The following is an 18,534-nucleotide window of genomic DNA, read 5'->3' on the forward strand; positions in this document are numbered from 1 at the left end:
GGTGGTAGTTAATTGGGTGAGACAGAGGGAAAACTTTGTGTGAGGATCCAGAAGTGGGAAAGAGTTTAAGGGTATGTTGGTGAGGAGGGAATGGCACAGAGTAAGTTCTAAGGTAGTCCTGCCATGGCTACTGTAAATATTTTGGTTCTGATCCAAAAGAGCACTAGAAAACCACGAGGATTTTATGCAGAGAAATTATGCCATATTTGCATTTAAAAGAAACACAGATATTTCCCCCTACACTGATATACACATAGTAAGTAGATGTTTAAAAGAATAATTTGTCTAATTGAACTTAATTTTTGGTGTACATTTTGTCTTATATACCTTAGTATGTTTTAACACCTTCAGTACTATCACTGTGAGCCCAGTGCTCCTCCTCTGTTTCATCGACGGCACTTATGGAAGATGACTGTGTGTGTACGTACTTGGGGTAGGTGAGTCTTGCTGCTGGAGGGAACCCATCACAGGACCTGGCCGCCCAGGCCCTGCCGCACTGTCTCAGAGCTCAGGAATTACTGTCTCTTACTTGTGTGGCTCATTCTAGGCACCCAGGCTGGGCAGTCGTGGTGTAATGAGAAGAAGCTTTAGTTTGAGTTAAGGTTTTGGGAGATCTTAAAAAACGATATACATATTATATATAACACCTGTATTGTTTCTGTTTATTGTTTTATTTTCCTGCCTCTTGCCCTAATGAACATCTTACATATACAGTTAAAATCACATTCTATATCATATTCTATCTGGTATTGTTAGAAAATTTGGTTACCATAGATTTGCTAAGATTTTTATACACATTGTAGTAACTACTTTTCAGAGCCTAGTGTTCATGTTTTACTTATTTTGAATGAAATTGTAGTGCCGAAACCAGACTACTACTGCTGTAGTGAAAACATGTTTCAGGGACGCCTGGGTGGTTCAGTCGGTTAAGCATCTGCCTTCTGTTCTGGTCATGATCCCAGGGTCCTGGCATGGAGTCTCGCATTGGGCTCCCTGCTCAGTGGGGAGCCTGCTTCTCCCTCTGCCTGCTGCTCCCCCTGCCTATGCTCTCTCTCTGACAAATAAATAAAATCTTTAAAAAAAAAATTTCGTTTTCTCTTTGACTTCTATATTATTAGCAGACTGAAAAGATTTCAAAGGTGTTTCTAAATTTAAATTCTGTAAACAAGGTTTAACATACCGTTGTGAAAACGTAAGTGCGGTCTATCTAACTGCGGTGTTCCATAAAGCCCTGTGTGTCTTTTTTATTCTCTAGTGTGGCCAGACCCCGTTGATGATAGCTGCTGAGCAAGGCAATCTGGAAATAGTGAAAGAGTTAATTAAGAATGGAGCTAATTGCAATCTGGAAGATTTGGTATATATTAAAATAATCTACTTATTTGTTGTCTTTTTCTTTTCCTTAACTTTGTTCTTTGTTTTTAAGAAGTGGCTCAGAATTAGTAGATTACAGTTACTCTTTCAGATCTAGCTTAACTTTGCCTAATAATATGCTAAATCAGTTTTTAAAGGGGTGATGCAGGAGAGAAATTTTTATTATTATTATTATTATTTTTTTACTATATGCTGGCTAACTGAACATAATAAAAAATGAAAAGAAGTAAAAACATTTTTACTTTAAATGAAAAGCTTCAGCTCTTCATTTGTAAGTATAGATGGCTCTGGCTGAATAGGAGCACATATGTTTGGGTGCTTGTGGCCTTTCTTTAAAAATCAAGGGCAGTAGTTTTTTCTTTACCCCGTAGTTTCTAAATTTATCGTATGGGATCGCCTTAGATTGATAGCCAGTGAACGTGCTCTTAAATCTGATGACAGCCTCTTTATTTCAATTTGTAGTAAGGGTTGCCAGCCACAAGGATTTGCTTTAAGGTTTCAATTGTCATCTTTTTTTTTAAAAAACAAAACAAAACAAAACAAAACAAAACAACACAGTATGTGATTATACGTGCCGTGAAAAGACTGCCCGAGTGCTCGGGCCCCACAGCTGATGTGCAGAGACATTCTTAACAGAGCCCGTGCTGCAGTGTTATTTTAGAGTGGTTCAGAGTGGGCCAGATCATGTCAGTTTGGTATGATCATTTGGTATGTAAGCCTGAATTTAGTGTTCCTCACTTTGGATTGTTATATTTGGTATTGAAATGGTGACATTGGTGACTGTGTGTTCAAGGATAACTGGACGGCGCTTATATCGGCATCAAAGGAAGGGCACGTGCACATCGTGGAGGAACTGCTTAAATGTGGGGTTAACCTGGAGCACCGCGACATGGTATGTTATGTCAGTTATGATATGTTGTTTAATTCGCTGGAATCTTACCGTAATAGATACATCTGCAACATTGTATTTTTGTGTGTGAGGTTATATTATAATAATGCTTTTAGGATTTGGGGCTCGGCATTGATGACTCACAAGAATGTGTGAAAACCCAGGTGATATAATGACCATCTTTTAGAATACTCTTAGTCATCATTTTCAGTTTATTTCAGAGTTTAAAATTCAGAAATATTATTAAAAACAACTCATTAACTTTTAGTATATTAGTGTTTTAAAACTTTATGAGAGAACGGTTTCCTTTAAGAGGAACTTAAAGAGGGACAGTATAGTTTAAAAAAATATTTTCAGTTGTTTAAAGTTATAACTTTCAGAGTAATATTTATAAATCTATTTTAAAAATGTGATTGTGTTCAGACATGCCATCTATACACATTACAGTTTTAACAAGAAATGATTCTTAATTATCTTAGTTCTTATGTGTTCCTGGCATCTCCTTAAATGTAAAGATGAAGAAAGAGATCATTTCCAGCTCATTTTTTCTGCAAAATGTTCAGCCTTTTCCAAAGTTAATTTTAACAGTGGAAGAGAGGAAGGAATTGATCTGCCTTGAGGTATAAAATGTGTACTGCTCCGCTGATAATGCTTTATGAAGTGCAGGTGGTCTGAGTTTGTAAGAAACTGCAGTGTTCTACCATCTTGATTATAATTTACACAGTGTGCTTCCCTGTTAATCTTGTATGTATTCTCAAACTGAATGAAGTAGGTGGTATACTTATAGGAAAATACAGAACCATTTATATCCTACTTATTTGTGAAAAGAAGTTAAAGTATATTGCTATAAAAGTTGAGAGAGAAAAGATCATGATGTCAGTAACCTAGGTAGAGGATGGGTCGGTGTGGCAGGTGAGAATAAAATGTGGTGTTCTCATCTTACTGGTATATAACGTAGAAGGGAAATGGGGGGGGGGTTCCTAGTTCTCAATATTTTATTAAAGGCACCAAACCAATTAATCAGGTGAATTAATATTAAGTGTCTATTCTATGCCTGGTCTCTTTATGTGCTTTTTAGCTTCTCTGTGGTTAGCTGACTTCTCAGAACAATCCTCTGGGCTAGGGATTCATCTTGTTCTCAGCGCATATAGTTCAGGAAATTGAAACTGAAAGAAGTACCCTTTGCCCAAAGCAGTCAGGCTGAGTGTTGAACCCAGGTCTGCCTTACTCCAAAGTTTTTTCTCTATTGCTTTTCCACATGTATTAATAGGGAGTTAGGAACCATAAAGTACACATTATGAATGTGTCAAACTTAGTAAGATTTGTACAAAATGATCTTAACCTTTTTTAGTTTTTAATATGTTTATTTCCCCTAAGTAATTACCACAGTATCTTTTAACATATTTATGGAGTCTTCATGTTTGGCTTTAAAACACCAAAATTGGGGAAACTGAGGGCTGCGTCTCCCTGAATAGTTAGTGTTGAGGGACCCTAACCTCATAGGACTGGGTGGGTGGTAGTAACGGCTGAGCTGTGAGGGAAGGCAGAGTCCCTGGGACCTGTGCAGGGCGGGGAGAGTGACCACCAGGGGTTGTCTTTGGGTCCAGGAAGAACCAGAATATAACATCTCGAAGTCTAGAGGGAATTTTTTTTTCATGTAAGGATTTTTTCTTAAAAGGACCTTTGTGGGTGCTAAACTAAAGGTATTCTAATCTTTTCATTTTGCAAATTCGGGTATAGTTTTCTCCTAGATTCTTGCATAGGGTGACATTATACAAATTAAAAGGAGAGCATGATAGTCAAACAATTCTGGGCAGGCATTTTAAAGATTAAAATGTTGGTGTATGTAAGACTTTATAACAAATGCCAGGCTCAATAATTTGACCTAAATTAATTGTTAGCCTTTCCTAGTCTTTGATGACCTTAACCCTTTTGAAGATTACTCCTCTGGCATTTTTATTTTTTTTATTTTTTGCTTTTTATTTTGTTTTATTTAGATTTTGTTTATTAGAGAGAGAGGAATGCATGCATGAGAGCGGGGGGAGGGGCACAGGGAGAGGGAGAAGCAGACTGTCCACTGAGCAGGGAGCCCCATGTGGGGCTTGATCCCAGGACCCCAAGATCATGACCTGAGCCACCCAGGGACCCCTCCTCTGGCATTTTTAGGATGTCTCTCAGTTTAGATTGTTTGATGTATCTCACGATGAGGTTGGAACTGTGCTCTGCTGGGTAGGATAGCGCAGAGATGGTGTCCTCTTCTCAGCGTACCACATGCAGGTACAGAACAGCAGGCCTGTCGCTGGGGAGGTTAATCTTGATCTCTTGTTAAGGTAGTATCTGCCGGACTTCTTCACTGTAAGCTTACTGTTTCCCCCTTTGTAATTACTAAGCATTTTGGAGAAGATACTTTGAAACTATACAGATGTCCTGCTTTTGAGTGAACTTTCATTTGTTTTACCATCTGCCAATATATCTTGCATGCAGAGTTATTAGTGTGGTGTTATAATGGTGATTTTTCTACTTCCCTCATTCCCTATATATACATTGATTAATTCGAATTCTTCTGTGAGGAAGAGTTATTTCTCTTTCCATGTCTCTATGGATCTGTATGTTATATCTATAGATACATGTACTCTGATGAATATTTATTTTATTATTTGGGTTATAATTTAGTTCTGTGCTTACTTTCCTGCTCGGGTTGTTCCAACTTTGGCCACTGGGAGCTTCTGTGCCCTTTTGAGATGTCCTGCCCTATCCTTTTTTTTTAAGCCCTTATTTTCTGGCATCCCATACTTCAGGCCCAGGTTTATCTTGTATTTTATCTGTCTTATTTTCCTAATTATCAGCTCTGGAATCAATCAGTTTTCCAAGGAATCATGGTTTCTTTTATTGGAAAATGTTATTGAGAAGCCAGTATCTTGGTTTAGGTGTTAGGTGAGCTTATTGTTACGGGGGTGTCACTACCTATAGTCCTTCTCAATGGGTAAACATAGAAAATACATGTCTGTATACTAACTCTTAAATATACATGCATCTATTTCTATATTTGTGTGTGTATTTTTAAAGAGACCAGGTTGATACTGCAAACCAGTTTGTTATCATCTTTTCCCTTTCCTTAATTTGTAACTCTTTTCTGATGGTAAGAAATTGGGCTCTATTATCTACACAACATATTTACTTATTTGTTTAACTCTAGTATACATATAAAGCAGTTCCAGAATTGCTAATCAATACTCTGAGAGAAACAGATTTACCTACTAAGTACAGTGTTTGTGTTCAGTTCTTTAACATTACAGTATCCAGTCAAAATACTGCTTTCCAAAGTTACCCAGGGTTAGCATCTAAGTAGTTCTGTGATTATGTGAATCATTTGTGATATAGTTAGATGCATTTGGCCCAGTCTGTATTCAATTTTTCTTTCCGTATTCTGGTTGATTTTTACATTTGCATACAGTTAAGTTCATTCCTTTGGTGTATAGCTCTGTGGCTTTTGACAAGCACATACTGTCTTATGTCTCCCGCCACGTTCCGTATAGAGCGGTTCCACCCCTCAGCGGCACTCCTACCTGCTCCTTTATAATTGTCGCCTCTACCCACTTCTCAACCGTTTCGGACCACTGATCTGTTTTCTCTTTCTACAGTTGTGCCTTTTTCAGATCAGGGCAAGTATTTTTTTAATCTCCTTTTTAGTGATTATGAAAGAGACTGAGAAGGATTAAGTGATTTATATTGTCAAAACGGAATGTGGGTTAAATGCTGGTTTAAAAAAAACCAAAACTATATAATTTGATGACATTGGTCTTTTTTACTGAACTGCATTATAGCTGAAGAGAAAATTGCTTAAAATAAAAAAGAAAAGAAAAGAAAATTGCTCCTGTAGTTAGAAAATAAAATATCACGCTGATCATTCACACTTGGTGAATTCACCCTGAAAATCGTGATCTGCAGATGTCTGCCTTAGCATCCTCTCTTTTTTAGCAGAGGTGCTGTACTGATCTGGGATTTATAGGATGTGTTTAAATGCAGCAGTTGAATGTGATTGCTAGAAATCCTCTCTAGAAAAAAAAAACTAGACTCATGCAAGAATATCTAGGGACATAGAAAGCATTTCAAAGAAAAAATTTTTAAACAGCCAAAATAAATCTTGGAAATTTGAAAAATCTAACATGAATGTTCTCTATTTTAGTTTCCATGATATAGTCAACATTTGGAGTAATCACGGAATTAAGAGATTTGACTTATTTCAGATACTATTTGTTATTTGGGGAGTTGGGGATTTAAAACTACATACTAGTGTCTTAATACACAATGGTTTTTTATAGAAATATTCAAAGAAGGAACTTCATTAATGGCATTTTTGTGCTTGGCACAAAATGACAAAAAAAAAGTTTTCTCTCTCCCCAACTCTTTTGTCCTTAGGGAGGATGGACAGCACTTATGTGGGCATGTTACAAAGGCCGCACTGACGTGGCGGAGTTGCTTCTTTCTCATGGTGCCAATCCGAGTGTCACTGGTTTGGTAAGCGTTTACAAAAATTTCACTCTAATATAAGTGGTAAGTTCTCTTAGGTAATACTTAAGGCTGGTTATATTTTAGACTTTATATTAGATAGAAATTAGCTAGATCTTACTAAAAATAATAATGCAGGATATGATTTCAAATCACAGTGAGAATTTTTTTCTCAAGATAAGCTTATTTCTCAGTTTTTGTCAACAAAACGGTAACTCTTAGAGCTTAAATGTTAACTATAACTATATAACCTTTCAGAAGGAGATTTTGAAATCTCTATGTCATATTGCCTGTTTTCTGTGGGTATGCATTCTTACTCTAAATTTATTTAAGGAAAAGGGGTGTTTACCAGATACCCATGCCATTTCTCCATACATCTCTTTACATGATAATACATGCCTTACTACTCTGCTCCATCTCAGACTGCAGGTTGAGAGATTATCCTTCTGAGAGGGGATATCCTTTTTTACTGTATACATATGTCAGATAATCATGTTGTAAACTTTAAATATCTTGTGATTTTATTTGTCAGTTATACTCAATAAAGCTGAAAAAAGGAGAAACTTATTTCAGATTAATAGAAGGATTACGTAAGTTAGTGGAAGGATTATATTATACCTTTCTCTTACTAGTCTTTCCTGTTGGCTAGATAATCATATTAAATGTATTAATCTGTAAAAATAAATGTGTTCATAATATATATATATATTTAAGGTTGAGTGCATCTTATTAGCTGATTATGTCTTATGAGTATTACATGTTTTTTTAAAGTGGAGAATGATCTGTAACTTAATTTATAAAAATATTACTTTGTGTTACTCCCTTTATTACTTACTTTTCTTAGCAAATGTTTGTTGTAAATATCCACCTAAAGGGTGTTTCTTTCCCTCCCTCCCTTGCATCGTCCCTCCTCATCTCCTGTGTGCCGACTTCCCTCCCTGTCTCCCAGCAGTACAGTGTTTACCCAATCATTTGGGCAGCAGGGAGAGGCCATGCAGATATAGTGCATCTTTTGCTGCAGAATGGGGCTAAAGTCAACTGCTCTGATAAGGTAGGTCAGCAGGATCTTTCCAGGTTCCAGTCCGTATTATGTGCACTCAGAGTGTGTCTAAATGCAAGGTTTTTCACGTGATCTCATGAGACTCTGCTGGCTAATATTCTATTGATACATGTTAATGTATTTTATATAGACAGATGGGTGGATCCTGTACACGTATTACCTACTAGGTGTCCCTCCTTTTTTTTTTTTTTTAACATCACGTTCATCATTCTCTGGAGAATAGGGAAGATTCCATCTATTTTCATTATTTGCAGTTTTCTCTTTTAACTCTTACTCCTACCTTCAGGAGGAAGGTAGCTGCTTTCTCTGGATGCTTGCCAGATTGATCTTTCTGAAATTCAGGTTTAGTTCTCTCTCATGCTCAAAGGCCGGAGACATCAGTCCCGGGTATGATGTGTGAAGACAGCCCTTGGCTCCCTTTCTGCCCTTTCTCCTGCCTTCTGAACCCTAAAACTGCTTTGCTTCTAGACTGCCAAAGGGTGCACGTGCCTGGATTCAGCTGGTTTTAGCCCTTCATGCCTTTGCATGTGCTCTTTCAGTGCGGAGAGCCTCTCCTCCTCATCTGCTTTACTTTCTGTCTATCCTGCACCCGGAGCTCATTTCCATTCGCTTCAGAAAATTTCCCAGAATTTTGTTCTATTCACTTTTTAAATCCTTAATATTCATCCTAAACACTTAATGAGTATATAATTAGAACTTGACACCCTGTGGGTAACTGTAATCTTTTCAAATTAATAACAGTTCAGTGAAATATAGGAAAATAGCCAATAATTAGACATTTTTGATAATTGGAATATATTCTCAGCATAAATTTAAGTAAAATAATATTGCTTAATCTGATGGGAACGTTGGGAATCATCCTTATGTTAATCTGGGTGGTGCTTGTATGGATAAATACATATGTAGAAAACCCAAGTAGTACATTTAAGATAGATGTTTTTTATTTTATTTATTTATATTTTAGATTTTATTTATTTGAAAGTGGTGGGTGGGGAGGGGCAGAGGAAGAGGAAGAAGAAGACTCCCTGCCAAGCGTGGAGCCTCACCCACAGGGCTCAGTCCCAGGACGCTGAGATCATGACCTGAGCCAAAGTTAGGTGGTTAACCAACTGAGACACCCAGGTGCCCCTAGATTGATGTATTTTATATACTTTATGTAGGCTATGCTCATTTTTTAAAAACGTATTACCTAAAATAATAGGTTAACAAGGACTCTAAAGAGACTATTACAAATATTTATAATATGGCATTTAAAAATACTGTATTTTGGGACTATTCAGTAATCCAGAATGGCTGTCTTTTTTTTTTTTTCTTCTTCTCACATTCTTGTTTAAATTCTAGTTAGTTAACATACAATGCAATGTTGGTTTCAGGAGTAGAATTCAGTGATTCATCACTTAACATACAACACCTGTGCTCATCAAGATTGGCTGTCTTTTTTTCAGATTAGTGAGGTTTTATTTTATGTCCAAAGTGGATATGGTTCTCTCTGTTGATGTTTCTGATTTGACACTTTAGTATGATGGTGAAATCTTTGATTTCTCTTTCTGGCCTACTGAAAAATGCTTTATGTGACCTGGCATTGACGGCCCCTCCAGAATCAGGTATTATGGTACCTAGTCTGTCACACTGACATTTCGAGAAAAGTTTAGTACTACTGTGTGCAGTACTCTGTAACTGTACTAAACACAGAAGATAGAAAAACAAAGTTCCTTGGTCATACTTGCCACATTTCAAGTGCTCAACAGCTATATGAGACCAGTGGCTCCTGTATTGGCCAGTGCAGAATTAGAGAGCATTTCCATCGGCATAGAACTTTTTGTTAAAGCTGTTACAGAAAGGAGGCATTTATTACATGTTTATTTCAGTCTGTAGTCTCATGTAGTTAAAGATCACCATGGGTATTCATACATCTCTTGATACCAGACTCCCCAAAGACACAACATTGCTTTTATGCATAATGTGCATTCTCTCATGTTTTTTGGATCACATTCCAGGCGAAGGTGTTTTTAAGTGCAGTTTTTAGGGAAGTTTATTTTGTCAAGTTTATAGAGGCTGATTTGGGGGTGGTCGTTAAGAGCACAGACTGAAGCAGGCTTTGGGGTCATGGGTCTCACTCTACCTCTTGGTACCTTTGTGACTTGAAGCCTGTAATTAATTTCTCAGGGCATCATTTGCTGTCAGTCAAAATGTGATATTTCAAATTATCCTTATTCTTATGATAAGGATTACATGAATTAACCCATGTAAAGTAGTTAGAATTATATTTGTCATTTGGTTCTTAATGTTTTTGCCTGTAGTCAGACTGTTGGACTTTAAATTTATTTCACAAGGTGCAGGAAGCAATGAAAGCTTATTGAAGATTAGAGGCTGTATGACTTTATGATGGAAAAATTGCCACTATTTATAAAGTTGGTTAAAAGAAGTTTCATATACTGGTTAATCATCGCTTCAGGAGAAAAAAACTGGGGAAAATATGGCTTATCTAGGATTAAAGTTATAATTTGTATAAACAGTAATTTAAGAATACTCAATATGATTTTTATTGAATTTATGTTGAGAAAGTTTCTTTTATCATAGTTCTAATGATAATTATACATTTTTAATTGTATTTTTGTAGTATGGAACTACCCCTCTTGTTTGGGCTGCACGGAAGGGTCATTTGGAGTGTGTTAAACATTTATTGGCCATGGGAGCTGATGTTGATCAAGAAGGAGCTGTAAGTATCTTTTCTATTTAATAAACCCTCGTAATAGAGATTGTTTTTAGTTTTAAGGGAGAGAATGTTTTTTCTTAGTATATGTCTAGAACATTTTCCCTAAAGTTCTTAAGTGATACTTAGAAAAACAAGCATTTTCTTTCTATTATCCTGAAAATATATTATGTTCTAGGCAGTATGTACTATAAATATATGCTTTTAAGGATCTATTGCTAGTGCATGTAAATTGTGGGAAGCTAAAACTATAAAGAATATCTTACAGTCATCTTACTATTGATTGAATCAGTATTGAAATACTCTTTGGGGCGCCTGGGTGGCTCAGTGGATTAAGCCGCTGCCTTCGGCTCAGGTCATGATCCCAGGATCCTGGGATCGCGTCCCTCATCGGGCTCTCTGCTCAGCAGGGAGCCTGCTTCCCCCTCTCTCTCTCTGCCTGCCTCTCTGTCTACTGTGACCTCTCTCTGTCAAATAAATAAATAAAATCTTAAAAAAAAAAAATCTTTAAAAAAAAAAAAAAGAAATACTCTTTAAATCAAATAGTTTGAAATACTATTAATTATGGGAAAAAGTTATGCTCTGTTAAAATACCTTTTCCTTAAATCGCTTCTTGGCCTTTTGGCTAAGATCAAGTGAAAATACCGTTTCCTTAAGATTTTAAAATAATATTGTAATTTTTTGGATATTTTTAGCTGTGACTTATTTTCCTCTCCAATAGATTTAAAAATTTCAAAAATCAGCAGTCAAAACCTAGAAAGCTTAAAAATTGGTTCACTACATCCTACCAAGTAGCAGTTACTAATTCCTTATTGAGCACGCACTGTGCACGCAGCCAAATGTTCTGGTACTGGAGAAGCCTAGTGGTTGGCTTTTCCCTTGAACTTGTGAAAGTATAGTTAAAGGAAATGATATTGATGCATAAGAAATTATTAATACAGAGTATTCTTTGTAAAATTAAATATTATGTGAGATGGATCATGAAGTATTGAGAAGGGTACTGCCAGACCTCTGGCTGCTTTGTAACAAAAGTGGATTCTGAATCACACTTGGCTTAGTATCAGCCGTTCCTCCTATTTTCCATATTGGCAGAAGCTCCTAATTGCTGACCTTAATGGAGTATATAATATTTTTAGTGTTGTGTGGAGGAGGAGTATGATTTTTAGATAGCCATGAAATTCATACCTTTCACTTTCCTTTTTTCTGGACAGTTTATCAAGAGGATAAGTGGCTTATTTCTATCATTTTTGACTCTTTCAGGATTTTAAAAGTTTATATTATTTTAATATGTCAGAGAATTATGACTCAGTTTGGGGAGCTGATTTATGACTGGGATATTTCAATAAGGAAATTATATGACATCTTAACATAGATCAGTTTCTTAGGAAGCGACTTTAATACTTCTTTTGGTAATAAGTCAGGTTCTTCTGTTGGGTGATTTATTGTTATAAATTAGATGTGTAGCTTTTTTTTTTTTTTTTTTTAAATATTTTATTTATTTTAGAGAGGGCATGCAAGCAGAGTAGGGGCAGAGGGGGAGAGAGAGAAAAAAAAATCCTCAACCAGATTCCCTGGATCCTGAGATCATGACCTGAACTGAAATCAAGAGTTGGCCACTTAGCCAACTGAGCCGCCCAAGTACCCCAGATGTGCATCTCTTAAAAGAACCACTAAGAATGAGATCATTTTTGAAAATGTAGTTTCTAGATCACTGTGAAACTACAAAATGTAGTTTCTAGATTCACAGTGATCTAGATCTTATATCATATATATGATATGATATATCATATATAATCATATCATACATTATATATCATATACATGATAATATATATTATCATATATACATGATAATATATACTTATTATATAAGTATAATATATTATACTTTATTGAAATATCCTATAGCTGTTAATTCATTGTTTTACTTCAGTTTTTCCTACAGATTTTTATTATAAATAATTCTTTGATTGACCTTTTTTTGGATTATTTAACTTAGAATGGGTTTCATTTTGAATCATCCCATCTCATCTCATCATATTAGTGAGAGGGTCTGCTCGCTGTCAGCAAATCCAATTTCAGATTATCGTTTGAAGAGTTGAAGAGTCTTAACTGTCCTCTTGACTCAAGAAAATTAATATATCTTCAGAAACAGAAAATAGGTTTCCTAGCTGGTTTTGGTATGTGACTGGTTATTTATATTGGCATTTCATGATTAAAAAATCACTATTAATAGTAGGTCGCCTTTTTGAAAACATCAGTTTTATGACTGTGGCATAAATCATATGTTTTCTAGATTATGCTGATTTCTTGGGCTTGTTTTTGTTTTTTAGAATTCAATGACTGCATTGATTGTGGCAGTGAAAGGAGGCTACACACAGTCAGTAAAAGAAATTTTGAAGAGGAATCCAAATGTAAATTTAACAGATAAGGATGGAAATACAGCTTTGATGATTGCATCAAAGGAGGGACATACAGAGATTGTACAGGATCTCCTTGATGCTGGAACATACGTGAACATACCTGATAGGGTAGGTTACTTATTTGAAGTTCATCTTCTGGTGGTAACAGGATGAAAGATTACATTAACTTCACACACCTTTCAGGATTCTTTGTGTATGCCCTACATTTATTTTAATAAAAGATGAATTTTATTTCTCTCTCTAAAACTAAGAAGTTACAATATATTCAATCTTTGTGAAGGGTGCTCTTTTTAATCTTTATCAAGTAATACCGTTACTGAAAATGTCACATTTATTATTAGTCTGTAACTGTCCTTGATATCTCTGACTGTAGTGTTTGGTGTTCATGGCTGGTGTTACTCACTTTCCTAAGGCTTCAGCTACACTTAAAATTTTCAAAATAGTGCCTCTTGCTCTAATCTTTTCTCAGAGCTCTACACTTGTATTTTCAACTTTACTTGAACTGTCTGCTTGAATGTCTGATGGGCTGTAAGAGATACAGCAAGGCTGATACCTTGTTTGGTTCATCCTAACCCTGCTTTTCCTTCAGTCTTCTCCAGTGGCTGGCATCACCATTCACCCAGTCGTTAAAGCCCTAAGTTCTACACATTGGCCTTGATTTATTTTCCCTCCCTGCCACTTCTCGTTTTTCAGCAAGTCCCATTGGCTCTACCTCCAGAACACATCTTGTATCTGTCTACTTCCCTTTCCCTGTTCTAATAGGTTGTTGCCATATTAACTTTTTTCCTTTCTAGAACATACTGATCTTGTTGCTGCTTTGGGACCTCAGCACCAGCTATGCTCTGTTGGGAATGCTGATCTTCGTAATCACTATGTGGCTGTCTCCTCCTTGTCATTCTGACCTCAGCTTAAGTATGAGCTCTTCAGAAAGATCTACAGTGACCCAATCAAAAGTCACTGTCCAGTCACTTTCTATGTCATCACCATATTTTAATTTATTTGCATGCCATTTGTCTGATTTTTTGTTTGTGTTTATTGTATGTTGTCTGTCTGTCTCCTCTAGACTGTCAGTTCTTCTAGAGCTGAGAACATGTCTTTCTTGTTTCCCAGTACCTAGAACGGTACATGGCATGTAGTAAGCAATGAGATTTATAACCTTTTATTAACTTACTACTCTGGCACCACATTAATGCTAACATTCTCAAATAAAATTGGTTTGCTTTGGTTTTGTTTCTGCTTTTAATGTAGTAGTTAAGATACTACACAGGGTGCTGAATTCATTAATCCTCAAGGACTTGCCTCTTGATTTATAACCCATTGAGGCCCACTAAGGATTGAGATGAGCCGTATCTCATGGACTTACCCACTCAAATTCCTACAACTGATTTGTATTTTAGAGTAAAAATAAGTTATGCCCATTGCCAAAATGGCATTTTGCATTTGAAATAGTAGGAAGACACATTTAATAATGATTTTTACTTGGTAAATACAGTTTTAGGGCAAAGAGATGTCTTTATGAGGTAATAAACTTCATGTAATCCTTGTCTAGGGGAATGAGCCAGTCTTATGCACTGTTAGCTTATAATGCCAGATTGCCTAGACTGTGGAGACTGGTCTGAGAACTACCCTCTCCCTTAGTAAAATGTGATTATAAACTCACTGACAGCCCTACCCCTACAACTCCCTTTTTTACAATCCATGGCTTTCGTCAGATAGGATTATTCTAGTGGTTTTGTATTATGTGATTTCTGAATGTTCATTTGGTTCTTTGACAACTCTGGTGTTATTTAATTTAATTTACATTTAAAATGGGAGTTTGGTCACCTTCAAATAGTATGGCTTATTCTGGGTAACTCCTCTTTCTAAACTTTTGTCATGGAATTTCAGAAATTCCTCATTTTGAGGTATAACCTCTCTCTTACTCTAAGGCTAATAATGTCTGGTATTAATGTTAGTTAACTAAAACTTTTCTGTTATTTTGAGATACTCTTTTTCCCAAAAAATTTGCAGAGAAGTATCTATTAATATACGATTAACTTCAAAACAGCGTTTATTTGTTCTTATTATCAGTTTAATCTTTTTTTTCTCTTTTGTCTTTTTAGAGTGGGGATACTGTGTTGATCGGTGCTGTCAGAGGTGGCCACGTGGAAATTGTCCGAGCACTTCTCCAGAAGTACGCTGATATAGACATTAGAGGACAGGTGTGTGCATCCCGTGCTGCGGTCCTCTTTGCGCACAGTTTACACGTTGACTGATGACCGTGCCAATCTTCTGATTGTTCTCTGGAGATGACTTTGTAGATCCCGCCTGTATGAATTTTCACTACCATTATTACAGAATTTCTCTATTAATGTCATGTTAGATGACAGTAGAGCATGTTCAAAGCTCGTAGTTTTCAAATACGCCTCTCTTACTAGTGTATAAATACATTCAGTCCTGAAATGAGTAGTTCATGCTACTGAGACAGTTGCTGATACTTTGAATGTATCCAATTTATTTATTTTCTTTAATATTTTTCCTCTGTTTTGTCTTCTGCGCCCAGATGTTGTTTTTCCATCCTTGCTGTTTTATCTTTCTTCGTCTTCCCTGTTCTGCTTGCCTTTCCAAGGACACCTTGATAGTGACTGTGGACTTTGCTTAAGGCAGTCATAGCTCACAGAGCTACAAAGCTTACTAATATTAGGTAGACCTCCCCTAAACTTGTGAATATATCTAATATTTCAGCAGCTTTAGGTTAAAAATCTGTACTTAATAGTCCATTTTGTTGTTGGACAGCCTACATTTCTAACTTAGTTTTCCCTTGAATTTAGCTTGTATCCAAATCTATTTTTGAATCAAACTAATAAATATTATGCCAGATGCTATGAGGGACTTAACATGAAACCCTTGGTTGTGAGAAATAAGTATTTTAGTTAGGGAGTTTTTACTTTGTTTTACGTTTATTTTTGTGTTTTTATGTAAACAAAGAGTGATGCCTTTAGGTATGAGATGGTATATGATTGATTGCCTAGTGAACTTACCAATGTAAGAGTCTTGAGGTAGAAAAAGAAGGCATTTAGGAAGGCTTTTGAGAGAAGGTCGAATTTGAGCAAAGTTTGAAAGACTGTTTGGATTTAGACAGAGAAAAAGGATGGCTGGTATTTCGGGCAAGGATAGTGGAATAATAAGATGAGGAAATTCAAGAAAACGGGCACATGAAAGACTGTACTCCTCAGCTGGTGAAAAGGTCAGGCTGGTGGGGTGGTGGGGGGCGGCAGGGAACATGGCGTGGGAGACAGAGACGGAGTAGAAAGGGGCAGGGCTGGGGAGGTCTGAGGGCCAGGCTCGGAATGTTGGGAAGCTACTGCACGTTGTTGAGGTGGGGAACTCTGCCAGGGAAAATCATGTTGGGAGACTTGGTGGGGCAGCCCCAGAAAGTCAGTGACTGTCTTTGGCATTAAAATCGTAGTTTCACTGAAAGATGGTAACTGCATCTCCTATTTAGAGTTTATTTAATTCCTTTTTGTCTGTCAGTCCTGTTTTCCTATGTTGGAGTCACTTTATTTTGTTCTCTAGCTCTCCTTTCAGGGTCTGTTGGATCTCTTTTTGGTTTTTGAACTAGATGGGATTTTAAAGGATCAGATCCGGATTGGTGTATGGCTGCAGGGTGCGGGGATTAAGAAAGCAAAACGTGGGAAAAACAGTTCCCCAGTTCACCGTCTGTTTGTGTGGTACATTCTCATGCATTATCTTTTGGAACGATTGGGCAGATGAAAAGCCAAGGGTCAGAATATTTGACTTGTTCAAGGATGAGCTCAGGTATTGACAGCTTCCGGTGCACGGCCCAGAAATCTGACCACATTAACAGAAGCACACTTGACCTTATTAAGTGTGTGAGGTTGCTGCTTTATACATCAAGTAATATGTTTTCTTAGGCTTCTTTCATAAAGAATTTCTCAAGAGTAAATCCAAGATAGAATAAGGGTTAATACTATTTCCTGTTTTTTGGTAAGATCTATTAATACTTTCTGGCAGAAATGTTAAAAATCATGTTTTATGTTTACAAATAGCAGTTTCTGATACTGTATTTGAAATGAAGTGATTGTTGATTTTTTTCTATTATATAGGACAACAAAACTGCTTTGTATTGGGCTGTAGAGAAAGGAAATGCAACAATGGTGAGAGATATCTTACAGTGCAATCCTGACACCGAGATATGCACAAAGGTATCAAGAACATTTCTGTTCTAGCAATATCCAGTGCCGAATATTAGTACTGCTTATTTTTTTTAGTTGTTTTTGTTTGATATTAGAATTATACTGATTTTACTGGTAATGATCTGTATTAAATTGAGGAATAATTTTGTATCCTTTCAAAAGTTATTCATAGGAAAATATAGTGTGTAATTTGTTATGGTGATTAAATACTTTCCAAAAATGTAGTATCACCTATTCATAAATTATGGACAGGTCATTTTTTCAGATCTTTGGTACTCTTATTTCGAATGCAGAACACATTTCCTTTTAAAAGACCAATGTGAGTGGTTCTTGGTTCCCCAAACCCATCACTTTAGTCTATTTTGCTCAAATCATGTAAAAAAACATAAAACTTACATAAGACTTTAGTAATTGTATTTTGGCCTTATGCGTAATAGTTTTCTGTGGGGAAAGTGTACTTGGAATGAGTATATTTGGATTGAACTGGCAGGAATTCTTTTTTTTTTTTTTTTTTAAAGATTTTATTTATTTGACAGAGAGAGAGATCATGAGTGGTCAGAGAGGCAGGCAGAGAGAGAGAGGGGGAAGCAGGCTCCCTGCTGAGCAGAGAGCCTGATGTGGGGCTCGATCCCAAGACCCTGAGACCGTGACCTGAGTGAAGGCAGAGGCTTAATCCCCTGAGCCACCCAGGGACCCAGAATTGGCAGGAATTCTCAATGAATAAACAGACTTGTGGAGTCACCCCTAAGATACTCCTGTTTTATCTGCTGGAAATTGTTACCAGCATCTTTCTATACTATGGTAGCTTTAGTGCCCTAGGGCAGAAAGTTTTCTGGGATACTTTTTCGTGTGAGGGTGACTCGTTGATAGTATATATATATATTTTTTAAACTAATGTATCAGCCACTGTGACCATTTGGGGGTTCTGATCAGGTTTCTGTCTTCTAATTCAGTGCTGAACCATGGTCTCTTCCTATATCCCTTAATTTGATTTTGAAAAGCAGTTGTGAACTTTGAGGTTTTCCAGAGGCACAGTTTTTGTATCAAATTGTTTTCTGTGTTACACCCAGGTGCTCAGCTGCACAGAGCACTGAAGTGATGTTGGTAAAGATCTCTGACAAATCTAGGCACTGGCTTGCCTGGACATTTCCTGGCCAGGCTGTGGGTTGGTGGGTGGGAGGTGGTGTGAATGGGAAGTAGCTTCCCACGTGCCAATGGTAGAACCTGGGGGATGGTCAGATCAGTGAGGGGCAGGGGACTGTTGCCAGGAATGGCTGATAGGTAGCTGGGCATATCCATTTTTGGCTGAGTGATAGAAAATTACTTTGGTACAAATGATTGGTTGGGAAAGGGAAAGCATTTTCTTGTTAGTT

At 36.7% G+C, this 18,534-nt stretch overlaps 1 protein-coding gene across 18 annotated transcripts in view; it reads left to right on the top strand.

Moving 5' to 3' along the window:
• Positions 1–18,534, top strand: part of KIDINS220 (kinase D interacting substrate 220) — a 96,004-nt gene that overhangs the window by 12,100 nt on the left and 65,370 nt on the right. For 13 of the 18 annotated variants that reach the window (XR_004288074.1, XR_004288075.1, XM_032353393.1 and 10 more), the window contains exons 3-10: positions 1,256–1,354; positions 2,165–2,263; positions 6,680–6,778; positions 7,719–7,820; positions 10,450–10,548; positions 12,876–13,073; positions 15,068–15,166; positions 17,072–17,170. Coding sequence is in view for 16 of the 18 variants with exons in the window: in XM_032353393.1 (XP_032209284.1) it covers positions 1,256–1,354; positions 2,165–2,263; positions 6,680–6,778; positions 7,719–7,820; positions 10,450–10,548; positions 12,876–13,073; positions 15,068–15,166; positions 17,072–17,170 (894 nt within the window). In the remaining 2 variants the exon portion in view is untranslated. The remainder of the gene's footprint in view (positions 1–1,255; positions 1,355–2,164; positions 2,264–6,679; positions 6,779–7,718; positions 7,821–10,449; positions 10,549–12,875; positions 13,074–15,067; positions 15,167–17,071; positions 17,171–18,534) is intronic. The other 5 variants (XM_032353396.1, XM_032353398.1, XM_032353385.1 and 2 more) reach the window with 1 other exon arrangement.

The sequence above is a fragment of the Mustela erminea genome, chromosome 7 (assembly GCF_009829155.1).
Source record: "Mustela erminea isolate mMusErm1 chromosome 7, mMusErm1.Pri, whole genome shotgun sequence".
NCBI lineage: Eukaryota > Metazoa > Chordata > Mammalia > Carnivora > Mustelidae > Mustela > Mustela erminea.